Raw genomic sequence first — 15185 nt, forward strand, 5'->3', positions numbered from 1 at the left:
TAAGGCCCCACGCCGGGGTCTTCACGTCTCCCGCCCCGCCCCCCACGCCTGCGGCCGGTCGAGATCTCTAGATCTAGGTGAGTCCTCCCCACCCAGCACTTGGCCCAGGATTCAAAGGCCGCGGTGCCCCCCGCCCCCCAACGACACTGACGGTTCCTGCCCAGGCCCGCAGTGGCGTGAAGGTGGCCTTTACCTCCTCTCGCAGGCTGGGAGGGGGTACAACCCGCGCAGCTGAGCCAGCTGCAGCAGTCTCCTCCGCCCTCCATTCATTAAAAAAAAAAAAAAAAAAAAAAAAAAAAGCAACAACCACCTCCACCCCTTTTTGTAAAAGAACGACGGCCTCTGGAGGAGCTAGAGTCAGCCCCAGCAATCAGGGGTTAAGTTCTTTTCCGGCCCCCCATTCATAAAAAAAAAAAAAAAAAAAAAAAAAAAGGAGCGCGGCGCATGCGCGCGCGGGGTCTCTTGTGCCCACCCATTCATAGAATCGCGAACGGAGCGCGTGCGCACTGGAGCGCCCTTCCCTCCCATTCATAAAAAAGCCATTTTCCCAGGCAGTGGTTGCAACACCGCCGCGGAGGCAGCGAGAGGAGCTGACAGCGCGGAGCTGGCGCTGCGGTGCGCAAGGAGTCCTATCGCTTTCTCCCGCCGACGTCTGCGTGAACAGCGGCGTCTGACTCGCCCGGGTTCGGGGATTTACACAGGCGTGGAGCAATGCTTGTGGTTCTGCGGCTCCTCAAAGTAAGTCCCTGGCCGGTTTCGGGATCTGAAAGTACCCCCTCTGAGTCGCGACACGACTCCCCCTCCGGCTGGGGCAAATGGTGCGCTATTTCTAGGCGCGCCTCAGTGTTCTTTCCCTCTCCCTGAGCCTCCTCGAGCTGCTGCGGTGTGCCGCAGCTCCCTGACGCCCTCGGCTGGGCCGGCACGGCGCCGGGGGTGCTCACAGCCGGGCACCGGAGTTTCCGACCCCGGGGCACTGCCAAGCCCGGCTTCCCCACTCTGCGACTCAGGAAGCCCCGTGCGTGTCCCGGGAGTTTGCTTCTGGCCTGGTTTCTTTCCCCCTGCCACCACCCGCCTCGAGCGTTGGAATGGAAGGCTCTGGGCTCGGTCAGGAGCCACCTCTTGGGTCCGGCGGGCGCTCTTGCCCTGGGCGGCTTGCCCACCCCGGGCTCCGTGCCCACGGTGCCAGCTCTGCCCAGATCTCCCCAGCCCACTGCAGCGGCCTATGCTCGACGTAGGTTTTTCTTTTCCCTTCGGAGACGTTACGGACTGGGTTTTGTACCTTTCTGCCGCCTCCTCGATGGTCAGCACGGAGATGACCCGGGATTGGGCATTTCTGCTCCCTCTCTTTGACGAGGCGGTTCCTCGCCGTCTGACCTTTGCTCTGCTGCTGCATTTTATGCTGTGCAACTGCCTTTCAGTTGCCTTTCCCTTCCCGGGTCTCTGCAAGGCCAGAGGCCCCTCTGCCTCCTCGTGCCTCCCTTCGCCGGGCACCGAGCTGTGCCAGGCCCCGGGGCCGGGCCGCGCTGGGGCTGTGGTGGGGGCTGAAGGTGCGTTTACATAACGCCGGGCGTGTGGGAGCTGGAGAAAGAGGTTGCATGCGTAGGAGAGATAAGGTTCCCGCTTTCCCTTCTTCTTGGTGGTACCAGGCTTGACATCACCGAGACGAGAGGAAGATAGAGACGGTACGTTCTGAAAATTCTGAATCTCCCAAGGCCACAGGGGCAAAAAAGGGGGGGCAAAGGCGGGTTTGGGCAGCCAGGGCAGCTTGAGCTTGGCTTCATCACTGGGGCCAGGGCTGTGCCCAGCTCCCCCTCCATGCAGACGATCAAAAAGCATTTAGACAGTAGCTGCTCTTGTGCAAGAAGACGATTTCTCAATTCTCTTTGATTGGGGCTGGGGGTTGTGGGCAGAGAAGGCAAGAAAAGCGAAAATGGTTGCATGGCTTGACGGCTGAGCGATGGACGGAAAAGCAAACTAGGCTGGAGGGGCTGGATGGTGGTGATTAGAGGGGAGAGCTGCTGGCTGCCTCATTCTCCAGCTGCTGGATGGGCATCCATATTGCCAAGCCTGGGTGAGGGCAGCAGGCTGCGTTCTGGCACATTGAGGCTCCGGGAACCCCCCAGGCATGGTTAGCGCTGAAAGGAAAGATGTGGGTTCAGTGGGGTGCTCAGATCCAGTGGGAACCCCCACTTTCCTGCCTCCACTTCAGTGGCGTGATTCTCTCGTTTGGGGAGGGGCGGGAGCAAGTGCACGCCTGCCTGGTTAGCTGACCAAGGCTCTCCAATCTTCCTGATGAGCCCCTCGGGGATACAAAGATGGAAGGTGAAGGCCTAGAGCATTTAGGAAATACGGCCTTATCAATCTCTTAATAAGCTCAGTCTGGTCTGCGGCCCTACCCAATATTGCGCTGGTGATTTCACAATGTTTAGAGTTCTCTGGATCTTCGCATGAATGGAGCATAAACATCTGAATTGTTCAGTTTTTTTTCCTTTAGTCTGTGGGTGTGGGGTGGACAAGGAGAGGGAAGGCTGCAGTTGACCCCTTTAACACTGTGTTTCAGCAGAAGGGTGGGAAAGACGTAGACTTGTCCAGTGTGAAATCTAGTTTCCTCTCTTTGCCAGCCCTTGGGAGCTACCTCACTTGCCAGCAGGCTTCAGGCAAATACATTAATGTGAGCAGTGCACACAATGACCAACTGAGATGCTGCGACTGGCCAGTACCTACTAGGAGGCATTTTGATGGCATATTTCTGCAATCTCCATGATGGACAAATGTTGGTCAGTTAGGGTGAGGAAGATTTTCATAAGACATCTCTTATTTTCCTTTTTTAGATTCTGAACCCAGGAGTCATTCCCCTTTTTGTGGAGTGGAAGTCCTCCTCATTCCCACCACCTTTTCCAGATTACCATCATTTTTAAATGACAACATTTCCTTAAAGCTTTGGTTAGGCTTTGGGAGGAGACAGAACACATAAACTAGAATGATTCCTGGCTAAGCAGGACAGAAACTGGGGGCTAGTGAGCATTTGGAGCTTACAGATGCCATTTTTGTTTAAATCCTTCCAGAATAGGTAGAGAGATGAGGCTCTCTGGTATTCCACCCTCTGTCCAGCATATTCTTTACCCACTCCTCCATGTCCATCCCCATCCCCCACTCGCTTCGGTAAACCTGACACAGTCTTTACCCTGAGGTTTGGCTGACTTGAATAACAAATGAAGGCAGCCTTTCAAAGCAAAATTTGAAAGTGAGCGATTTAAAAATAAAGGGAGGAAAAAACACCCATTAACACCTTCAGAAGTGGCCCTCGAGGGGTATTGCTTTGCAGTTTAATACTTTGGGATAACACACGGGGACTTTGCATCCAATTCCTGATGGTAGCCCCTTGGTGTGACATCTTCTAGCCCCAAGTATGGGGCTCCCATAGCATTTTTCTTTCCTCAGGCCATCCTCTTGGGTAGGACCCAGATGTTTGTACCAAGGAGGTTTGGAAAGGAGCTGCCTTTCTTTAGTCAGAGTTCAGTGTTCTTAGAGAGTTAAGGCATTTAATCTGGTTCTGAATCCAGAGTGCCTGTCACGTTGCCGCTGAGTTGGAAGTTCCCTTGTGAGGAAAACTTAACAGGAGTCTTGCATAAACCTGGATTTAGGGATACAGTTGAAAAATTTGGATTGGGGTGTAGATACGAAGGTGTTCGTAAGGAAAGGGGGATGGCAAGAGTGAAGTTTCCATTTCATAGCAAACCTGCATCTCCCTGGTGGAAGGGAAAACAGTGACCCGTTGGAATATGTTTTTAGTCTTTCAAAAGAGCCAGAGGAAGAAGGTGATGAAGAGCAACATACAGAAAACTCTATTACTCCTTTCAGACCAAGCCAGGTCAGAGCAGATGAGTAGCTAGGAAACCTGCTAGCTAGGCTTGGGCCTTAGTGTCCCCATCTGCAGAGTCGGGGAGGGGCAGAGGAAAGGAACTTCCCAAGGGGGCTGTGCTGTGCTGGGCATCTCAAATGAGGACCTGGTTGTAAGGGAGCTACTTCCTACACAGGAGGTGTGGGGTGTTGCATGAGGTTAGAGGCGGGGTATTCTTGGCTGTCAGGGGTCTGGGGCCACCCTGCAGATCCGGACAGCTGACAAGGCTGGGGATGTATCCGGGACATGTGGCTGGGTTAAGAGGCTCCACCATTCAGCTGTGATCATGATTGTTCTTTCCAAGGACAGTGGAGGAAGCAAGGGCACTGGGGGGGGGAGCACAGATGTGCTGGATCTAGTGGAGAAGGGAAGAGGCCCTTCTGGGGCAGGTGGCCATTTGCCGAAGAGTAGTTTCCCTTGTCCGGTAGTCTTTATTTTTCTGGTTGGGAGAAGGGGGGAGTCATCTCCTGCCCCATCCCAGGAGTAAACTAAAATCTATTATGAGGAATCTATTATTAGAGTCTCTTAGAAATCTCTGGTGGAGGGTGATGAGATAAATTATCTTGGTGTCAGTGAGAGGGGCCCCTCCCTTGGGGTCTAAGTTTCTGTTCCTCTCCAAACTTTGATGTGGGCTAGGAGTTCCCAAACTGCTGGTGACTAACGGGCTTCTTCTAGCCCCATTCTTTTCTCACTCTTGACTTCTAGTATCCTTTTAAGGGGAGCTGAGCAGATAACCATGAAACCAACATTTAAAGCCAGTTAGATTAGCCCAGAGCCAAGTACAGCAAGACCGCTCCCACAAATCCCTGTGCTGGAGCTTTGGCGCTCAGCTGACTGGTTCTGCAGCTGACTGATTGTGTATGAGGAAGAGGAGAGGGTTGGGAACTGCTAGCTGGTAATGGGACAAAGGGATGAAAAATAGCTGTTTTCTTTTGTGATCTCTAAAGGCTTATGACCAGAGGTGAGCTCATTAGTGCTGGTGCTGGAGAGGGGTGGGGGAGCAGCAAGGATTCACAGAGATACCCAGCTGCGTCAATGCTTTGTTCTCCCACAGGGGCTGTTCTCTGTAGAGATAGTCTTCCTCAGTGGGGTGTATGGAAGGCAGGTCCCTGGCTTTCCTCACGACCACTACCACCTACCCCAAACACCTTTTAAAGTTTTTTTGAAGCAATAAGGCATTATTTGGTTGGAGTTTAATTAACTAAACTGGGATGTTGTCACAAAGAACCAAGTGGTAGTGGTGGGGGGGATCCCTGGCAGCCTAGAGACCTTTTCTTCTTAACTGATAAAGGGTTAAACAGCCTTTGCCGGGAGGACCTGCCGAGACTGAATGGAGCAGTGCAGAAATGGCCCATTCATTCAGAGCCTCTTGCCAGTCTGTCATGTGCTGACCTATAGTTTTGAAAGCACAACTGTCAGGTTTTCGAAGTACTTCCCAACTCCTCTTCCCAGGGTAAGTCAAGGGAAAGGGGTGGGTGGCTGGCGTGGACCTTTAACACACTCCTTGATTCTTTTCAGCCAGGCTGCCTTGTGAGGTGCGCGTCCTGATGCTCAGCCCCTCCCACAGGTACACACGCCATAGACCGCCAAGTGGCAAAGACAGAACTGTGTGCTCTGGGCTTTTCAGTATCCTGCTGATTCAGTGTTCTAGGACTGGCTTCTGGCTTCCTCTTACTCAGGCCCGTCCCTCCCCCACAGACCTAGAACAGAAAGCCCCATCTGAGAATGTGCCCTAGGGACCCTTAAGTTCAGCTTTGTAGGAGAGAGGAGAGGGAATTCCCTCCCATGCCAGGGCTTCCTTTTAGAGACTGCTTTGTGGTGAGATCCTACAAGTGAGACTTTAAAAAAACTAAAAATGAACACATTTAGTAAAGCAGCGGTGTATGAGGTGACAGAAGGGATGGTAAAGAAAACTGAATTGGAAGCAAAGGTAACTTGAGCTCTGGGCCTTCCTGTAATGACAGATTTCATTCCCCTCCACTCTGCACAGTGAGAATTCCCTTGGGGGGGGCAATCTGATGTAACCCCTCTCTGGCTTCATTTCCCTGCTGGTTTGGTTAAGAGCCCTGCGAATGGCCTGATGAGGCTCCCTGAGGGCTGGTGACAGACTGGGGAGACTAGTAGAGTTCATGGCTGTGAAAGTGATCAGTGCTTTCCTATCTTTACGTGAATACCCAGATGTTACTGTAAGTCAGGGCTGTGGGGCTGAGGTTGCAGACTCTGGAGCCTTTGCTGCCTGGGTTCAAATCATGCCCTAATCACTTGCCAGCATTAATGACCCTTTTTTCTTCATTTCTTCCTTGCAAAATGGGTGTTGTTCTCCACCGTGATAGTATGAGGATTAAATGAGAAAATCGCTGAGGGCTTAGCACAGACAGCCTGACACGAAGATATGTTTCATAAATATTAGCTGCTTCCACAGTTATTATTATTTATTATGAGAAGTTGGGAGTGGAGGTAAAAGTTTCCTTTCCTCATGCTAATCCATAATAATGCCACCTAAAACTCGATAGAGGTGCTTCTCTAAGTGGAGTGCTGGCTTTGTTTCTCTGTCCACGGTCTTCCAAATTGGCCATCAGTCTTCCAGAGAGCCTAAATGAGGCAAAGCCTCTCCTCTCTCCTATTTATATTATAAATCTCTTCCTTCCTTGCAGGGGAAGCAGAGAGTACATATTAAACTGCACTTAAGTTCGTCAGCATTGCTTAGCAGGTTGGAGGCTGGGTGTGTCCCAGTGAGTAGAGATTGATCTTCTAAACCAACTGCGGGTTGGTTTTTTGTTTTTTGGGGTTTTTTTTGGTTGTTTTGTTTTGTTTGCTTTTTTGAGACTTCATTTAGCTCTGCTGAGGGGTTATCAAACAGGCTTCTGGGGAAGTAGTTTTTCTTTGTCAGCCAGGTGAATTCAGCCCTCCCGTGGAAGTCCCTGCTAATGGGGAGGTAAGGCAATGAGGCTTGAGGACGGTTTTGAGCACTGCAACTCTGAGCCAGCCACTGGTTTTTGCTGAGCTAGTAACTGGAAAGAATCTGACATCAGGGTTATAATAGGGAAGATGCATTTTGGAATATGCCTGCTGGAGCCATCTTGGATGGAGCATGTCCCAAGAGAGCTGAGTCATCATGGACCAAGCTCCCACCCCCATGTCTGGCCCCAGCTGCAAGCCCAGATGTTTGACAGCCACCTCTGGAGGGTGATGGGAGCCTGCTAAGGCCAAACATCCCATTGCCTGCAGGCGCTGTGCCCACCCTGGCATCCTGGTGGGACTTTTCCATTAATGTGCCTTCTGATTCCAGGGCCTATTAAAATCCTTGAGCATTGCCCATGCCTTTTGTTTTATCCACAAAAAAATGTGGCTGTTTTTAAGAATCCCAGGAATAGAACTGGGGGAAGAAGAGTGGATAATTTTCTTCTTTCCCCTTTTTCCAACAGCATGGCAAGTCCCAGTCCTAGTCCTAAGAGACAAAAGCCCCAACTACATGGGGGCAATACAGCCTTCAAACTGCCACTGACAGTTTTGTTGGCAAGACCCTGAGCATTCATGACCCAAGCTTCTGGAATAAGGGAATCATGTTGTCTTTGTCCAGGGTGGGAGTTCAGGCTAAAGGACCTCTTGGCTGGTGCCAGAGTCTTATCCTGTGCCTCCGTCAGCATTTTCCATTCTTGTGCCCAGTCACACCTTTTCCTCCAGGCAGAGTCCCCGTGGTGGGGACCTGGGGTTCCTAACCTTTGTCTGTTGACCTAAACCCATTTCTAGAAGCAAGGCTTTGGAGGCCCTGCAAAGAATAAGTGGGCTAAGGTAGCATTCCCCTGAAGTTCTGCCCCATAGTTGGCTGGATCCTTGGAAAAATGCCTCTCCATAGATGCATATTTGACATCACCCCCACCCAGCCCTGACTGCAGGGTCCCTATAAGAGGCTGCCTTGGTAAATGACCATTCTTGGTGGCAGAAGTGCCAGACACTTAAGGCTCACTCTGCTGCAGGGAAGTCTCCCATTTGAAGAAGATACTCCCCTTTCCTCTGGAGGGAATGTGGGGATAGGAGGCAGGTGTTGCCATTAGGTAGACTTTCCCCCACATGAGGAAAACTGCACAGAAGTCCCAGCATCTTTTAAGTACGTAGAGCCATGGGAGCAAAGCCAATAATACATACCCTATGCAAATGGAAAATATCAGTTGACTGAGCACTGAGCCTTATGGAAAAGACTTGATGCTTTTTTGCATTTGCAGTATAGATGAAATACAGATGAGAACCCTGTGGATAAAGTTCCCTTTTATCCCCTTCATGAACTTTGCATCTAGAGCTAGCTCTTTTTTTTTAGACAGGTCAGAAAGCATCTTAGAAGCCCTTCCCCACCAATTTCACCATTTCTGATCAAATATTGTTTCCAAGTAGGGGAGTATAAAGTTGAGTTGCCTGAATGCCTTTTCTGCCCTCCTCTTCATTCCTCAATGTAAACATTGATAAGTATTGATGAGTCACCTGGGGCAAGGTGTCATTCCCCTATGATTTGAGTACTGGGATAGGCCAACTGTGTACCCAGTCTGGAGGGGCAGGGGATTAACTGAAAATGGAAACCTATCCACCCCCCCTTCTTAGCATTACCTCTGAGGACAGATGAACCTGACGGCAAAGGTGCAGGCGCCGCGGTGCAGGCGCCGCGCTCTCCTAATGAGAACATCATTAGCATCATGAAAAGCCTTTACCACACTCTACCCCGTAACAGATTAATTCAGTGGTCTGTTCCTTTTTTTAAGACCATTATCTTTGCCTTCTATCCGCACCTTGTTCTGTCTCACACCCCCACCCCCCAGTGGACTCTTCCCAGAGTCTAATCTTTCTCTTGGATTCCAAATTGTGTCCCCTTGGGCAGAGGTCTTGGCCTTCTGCTGCTATTTCTTTAAATTGATCTCCAGCCGAATTCCGAATGTAAAGGTCAGCAGGCGAGGAAATGGCACTTCTAATAGAAAACAATGTGCACTTTCTAAATTTGAACCAAGTCGTTTCCGCTCTTTGATTTAAGTGACTTCCTGGGGTTCCGTGTCAGGCACTGCAGTTGAATCTCTGGCGGGATTCCAACTTAAAATTGCACTCTCTCGGTGAAATTAGAAACTGATCCAGAGTTGGCTTAGCTATTCTAGTAAATAGCATTTAGGCTGAATGTTCAGCTCAGCACTTGGAAATGGGTGATTTGAGTGCCCCTCGAGAGGATTACCCATCCAACTTGTCAAAAGTGCACCTAGCCAGGGGTTATTAGACTGTGGAGGTTGCTGCTCTTAGAAGTGGTGGTAATAAGTTAATATCCTGGATGTACAGGCATCACATACAGCCCTTCTTTCTCTTTTGACTTCGTGAAGTAAAGGCTTTTGTTTGTCCAGCTGATACACACTCTATAGGAGCTTACAGGGGCTATCTGTCATGGTCACTACATCCTCAGCACAATGCCCAGCGCACAGTCCTTTGCGTGTTCAGGAAATCTAAGCTGATGCTCTCTGGAATAGTGACAGATTACTGGCAAGGCAAGACGCTAGATACTGGATAGTATTTTCTCATTTAATCCTTACAAGAACCCATTTTAGAGATGACAAAACTAAGGCATAAAGGTTTACAGAACCTTATTTATAGTAACACTGCTGGGCAGGGATGAGAAATCAGACTTGGATCTGATTCCAGAGCTTGTGTTTATTATAACCACTGAGCTATCTTATCTTAAAAATAGAGCATATTTCACTGTTGCAAGAATCGGTTTGGTCGTGCTAGGTTTGAACCCTGCTGAGTTCTGTTGATAGTTTTGTGTGCCTTTGGATCAAGTTTCTTTGAACATCCATTTTCTGTAACTACAGAAGGGATAATAATAGTAGTTACATTTTAGAGTGAAGAGTCAATGACATAATATATATGGTGCTTAGCAGAGTGTGTGGCTCATTAAGTGCTGAGTAAGTGTTATTTCTACCACTCCCTATTAATTGTTACTAATCATCTAAGCCTCCATGCTGGAGAGTCCACTGAGAGAATCCAGTTCCCATTTCATTTGTATTCCCAAGGACCTGACGGGGGAGGGGGGGGTGTTAACAGGCCAAGTAACTGATGCCTGGAATCCACTCTCTCTTCCTTTTCCCCACCTCCCCCCACCCAGGGCCCCTAGAAGCCTGTTCCTCTGCACAGTCCAGGACCTCCAGCCCCATGGAGCCCCCGATCCCACAGAGCGTCCCCTTGACTCCCAGCTCAGTCATGGTCCAGCCCCTACTTGACAGCCGTATGCCCCACAGCCGCCTCCAACACCCACTCACCATCCTCCCCATCGACCAGATGAAGACCAGCCATGTGGAGAACGACTACATAGACAATCCTGGCCTGGTGCCCCCTACTGGCCCTAAGCGGACCCGGGGTGGGGCCCCAGAATTGGCCCCGACGCCTGCCCGCTGTGACCAGGATGTCACCCACCACTGGATCTCCTTCAGCGGGCGCCCCAGCTCTGTGAGCAGCAGCAGCAGCACATCCTCTGACCAGCGGCTCTTAGACCACATGGCACCACCGCCCGTGGCTGATCAGGCCTCCCCAAGGGCTGTGCGCATCCAGCCCAAGGTGGTCCACTGCAAGCCACTGGACCTCAAGGGCCCGGCGCTCCCACCTGAGCTGGACAAGCACTTCTTGCTGTGCGAAGCCTGTGGGAAGTGTAAGTGCAAGGAGTGCGCATCCCCCCGGACACTGCCCTCCTGCTGGGTCTGCAACCAGGAATGCCTGTGCTCAGCCCAGACCCTGGTCAATTACGGCACCTGCATGTGCCTGGTGCAAGGCATCTTCTACCACTGCACCAACGAGGACGATGAGGGCTCCTGCGCTGACCACCCCTGCTCCTGCTCCCGCTCAAACTGCTGTGCCCGCTGGTCCTTCATGGGTGCCCTCTCCCTGGTGCTGCCGTGCCTGCTCTGCTATCTGCCCGCCACTGGCTGTGTGAAGCTGGCCCAGCGTGGCTACGATCGCCTGCGCCGCCCTGGTTGCCGCTGCAAGCACACGAACAGCGTCATCTGCAAGGCGGCTGCCGGGGACCCCAAGGCCAACAGACCCGACAAGCCCTTCTGACATTTTGGGTCGAAGCCCCGTGCTCCCCCTGAAAACCTGCTTCCCTTCTAACACCTGAGAAGACCACAGCGAGGCCAGAGGTTTTAGTGTTCTGAGGCTAACCTTGCTGGTCTGCCCACTCCCCACCCTCAGCTTCTGAAGATACGGAGACCACTGCCCACCCTCTTCCCCAAAAGGATGAAGAAGGACTTTGGGTTGTTGGGTTTTTTTTGTTTTTTTTTTTTCCAGGGTCCTGGAACAGACAGTGGCAGGGGTGTGGTGTGGCTGGGGATGGGGGAGTTCTTTTTCAGAAGACGGAACACAGATGTGGACACATATCCGGAAGTTGCAGCTGCTTGAATGCCTTCCCAGTCCCTCCTTCCCCCTCTCTCCCCACTCTTCCATTCTCTTTGGCTGCCGGGGAGGAATCATTAACTGAGTGACCAGGGAACCTTTGAAGAAGACCCTTGGAACCCTGACGTCCATATTTCTCTCCCCCCCTACCCCAGGTTGCCCCAACACCTGGGGGAAGGCGAAGACCCTGGCAGTCCCTGTTGTATATACTTGGGACCCCCTAAGAGTAGAGGCTCATTCCCCACTCTGCTGTCTGGAGCCGCAGATGGATTTAGGAGCCACTATACAGTGCATTTCTCCCTTCCAGCTTCATCACTAACTCTTGGGGGTGTTCTGCTCACAACACCGTCCTTCGGTTCTTACCGAGTCACAGACTCACCTGCCACTACGTGTCGCGAGTTCTCTCTACCCACATCCTTTCCAGAAATCTTACGGGTAGAGGAGGCCGGGGCGGCACACGCGAGACCAAATATCGTTTTGCCAATGAGTCTGAGGCTGTGGTCTCTGGATCCAGTCATTATGTTTTTATAGAATAATTAAACCAGATGCTATAACGGTGTTTTAAAAAAATAATAATAATGAAACACTTGCTTCCTTTTGGGCCACCCCCAGGAAGGGCTGATTTCAAAATCTGGGGGGCGAGCAACCTTAAGGAACACAATCCCCCTTCCCACCAAGAAGAGGATTTTAACAGCAAAGAAGAGAGGCAACACCTCCCATTGGCAGTGTGACAGTAGAGCCAAGCTGGGTGTGGGTTCCTTCTCTTCCGATTCTGCTGCTTGCTGTCATAGCCTTTTGTGTACAGTGATGTGTCTGTATCTTTAATGTAAATAGATGATGAAAAAAGAGTCTATTTTAGTGTTAGGAAGCCCTGGCGGGGGAGTAAGAGCAAGGGGGGTGGGGCTTCTTGGGATTGAGCCCTGCTTCTGTGTGAGGCCACACCACCCCCTCCCAACAGCCCCCAAAGACGTAGCAACTCTTTCTCTCAAGGTGCTAAAGGACTCCCAAGTGCAGCACGTCCAGTGGGTAGGTACTTGTTGCATGCAAAAGCTATATTGTGTCTGGTCCTTCCTCCCCAGCTGTTGTGCAGGGGTTTTTGCTTTGTGTGATATTCTGTTGTCCCACCCCCATGAGAGGAAGTGGCCTGGGTCAGAAAAGCTACCCCAGGTGAAACTGGAAGTGCATTAGGCAGACCTTGTGTAGCATTTCCAGTTTGTTCTGTAGAAACAGAACTGCCTCCAGGAAGGAGGCAAGGAGGCAGGTAGCTGTGATTGGCATGCACCCAGTGCTTCTCAAGGACTTTTTTTTCCTTCTTGAAGAGTAGTAGTAACATCTTATGATTTAGAATAAGTTAATCGTAACCGTAGGTATTTATTGATTGGAGGAAAGGAGGGGAGGGTCTTATTATTTTAGGCTTTATTTATATAACATTTGCTAGCTTGTAAAAAGTATGAAATACTGCATCTGCGTTTTCTGAGGCTGATTCATGTAGCTACCCTTGCCATAGTCGTGACGGATGTATGGATGTTCTTGCACAAATAGGAGGGAATGGTAGGAAAAACACATTCAGCCAACCACTTATACTAATTGAATGTATCAGATGTGTACTGAAGGGACTGGAGAGGTTTTCCTCAGAATAGGTGTGCAGAGGTTACCCCCTAAATGGAAGGGCACACATATACTCTTGGCAAGGCCTCAGAAATTTTCCCAGGGCCCCTCTCAAATGTCTCCATGGGAAACTTGACCCAGTGACAAGTTGCACTTTGGTGATCTTGGTGTTCTACACACCCATTCTGTGGAGAATTGATTTACATAAGCTGTGTATACACACACACACACACACACACACACACACACTACACACTACACACCTACCCCACCAACCCTCTATCTACATAGACCCTGTTTCCTGACAACCAACCTCCTGACCCCTGATGAACCCTGACTTTTTGTGTACATAGTTGTAAACACGATTTTTCTGGTTTGGGTTTTCTTTTTTTCTTCCCCCTGTTTTCTCCTTGTTCTTTTTGGTTTGCATTTAACCTGCTAGATGGATGTGTGCTGAGCTCCTGGTGTCCCCTGTGCTCAGTGGTAAAGGGAAGCAGTGAAGCAGCTTTGGTTCTCCCAGCTCTGTTGCAGGGCAAGCCCTCAGCATGTTTTTCTCAGCTTCTTGGCAAAAAAACAACAAAATTGGCTTGCCCGTGGGCCCTGGGGGCCAGTCAAGGGCCACTGAGGGACTGAACTCTCAGAAACAAGACATATTTCTCTGGGTGCTTCTGGCTGTTTGTGTTTCCGTCAGCAGTGGCTTGCTTGGCTGGATTGTTCCTCATCTTAACCTTTTTTGAAAAGGTTTGGTTTGAAAAGCTGGTTCCCACTTCTGTTCAACCTGGGGTAGGTGATGGTTCTGCCTGGAACTGGGGGTAGGGTCCAGAAGCCTGGGTTCAGGACACATGTCCTAGTAGGCCGTGGCTGCTCCCACCCTGAGGGTGGGTTTCTGAAGGCCCAACACTCCAAGCAGCATCCTGAGAACCGGCTCTGGGATAACCAAGACCTTCCCGATGGATGTTGGGGTGCAACAAAGGCTTCTCACAGTCCCCGGCTGAAAGGACGTGAAGACCAATCGCCGCCGCTGGTATGGGCCCCTTCACAGCCAACAGAAGTGGAAGACCTTCATGTGACACGTCTAGTTCTTCCAGAGCTGTGGAGTCTGCGTGGGTCCCCAATGTACCTCGAGTGGGGCCCAGTTAGATAATGACTGGCCCAAGTTTGCACAACATGGAAGGTATTGGTCGGAAGCAAACACCCAGTTTCTGTCACCTTGAAGCTTCATAGTCTCCCTCACTGCCCCAGGAGATGGCTGATGGAATCTGGGCAGCATGACTTTGCACTGTACAATTCACTAGGGCATCTCCCAAGCTTCACTGGCCTTCTGGTTCATGCCTTTGGTAAGCATTTCCATGCCCTCTGCTTACTGTGACAGTTGATGACGAATCTTGTGCTGCCATTTTTGCTGTGGGTAACTCCGTGTGGTGTACTATCTTGCTTTCTCTTCTCACTGCCCCACAGTTTGGCTTCGTGTTACAAACAGAAAAGCTGTCGAGGTTCCCACCCCACCACATTCCTACTTCATGTTCCCTCTTCACTGTAGCCCCCTCTCACCCCACAACAAAAGTTACCACAGAAGGTTTCCTTTGTATAGAATATTTATTTTGAAGCTCTATTTTAATAGTATTTATTTTAGAAAGTCTACTATTGTAAGAGTTCTTCTGTTTGTGAAGAAAAAAACAAGTTAAAAACTGAATGTACTGATCTAGAAAATATATATAAATATATATTGTTAAATATACACAGGACTGCCGTTTCTCGTGTGTTTCTATTCACACCCCCAACATCCTTGCCCCGCAAGACTCCCGAGTTTGTCAAAGAACACTCATCAAGTGGAAATGCATACTCCAGCTCTGGCAGGACAAAGGGGCAGAGAGGGGGCTCCTTGTGCCAGAACAGTCCCTTGTTCTGCTTCTAGGACACCCTGACAACCATTGGAGGAAAGCTTCACTTTCTCATATAGCTCAAGTTGGCCACGTGCTGCTACATCTTCCTCTGCTACACAGGACTGTACTTGTAACAGACAGATGACAAACCTAAACAGGAAGGCAGAGGAGGTAGGAGAGGGTCATCTGACCTGCCTAGTTTAGAAAAATTGTGCAGTTCTCTGCTTTGGGTAAGCCCTGGTGTCCCCAAAGCAGATTTCAATGCACAGAGACACAATGCTTTAAGAAGGCAAACAGAAAAGCCTTTGGTGGTTTCCTTATTTTCACCAGATTGGTGGATATTGTACAAAAGTATTTCCTTTGACTTAAGGAAGTCCTCCATC

At 50.3% G+C, this 15185-nt stretch overlaps 1 protein-coding gene across 1 annotated transcript; it reads left to right on the plus strand.

The window, feature by feature from the left end:
• The first annotated feature begins 273 nt into the window (after positions 1-273).
• SPRY4 (sprouty RTK signaling antagonist 4) lies at positions 274-14648 on the plus strand. Its single transcript, XM_008691691.2, has 2 exons — positions 274-738; positions 10032-14648. Exon 2 carries the CDS (start codon positions 10079-10081, stop codon positions 10976-10978), a length of 900 nt encoding a protein of 299 aa, XP_008689913.2. The 5' UTR covers positions 274-738; positions 10032-10078; the 3' UTR covers positions 10979-14648.
• Positions 14649-15185: the final 537 nt, after the last annotated feature.

The sequence above is a fragment of the Ursus maritimus genome, unplaced genomic scaffold (genome assembly GCF_017311325.1).
Source record: "Ursus maritimus isolate PB19 unplaced genomic scaffold, ASM1731132v1 scaffold_5, whole genome shotgun sequence".
NCBI lineage: Eukaryota > Metazoa > Chordata > Mammalia > Carnivora > Ursidae > Ursus > Ursus maritimus.

Excerpts from the sequence above, each read along its gene's own strand:
- SPRY4 (XM_008691691.2), top strand. The coding sequence starts at position 10,079 with ATGGAGCCCCCGATCCCACAGAGCGTCCCCTTGACTCCCAGCTCAGTC.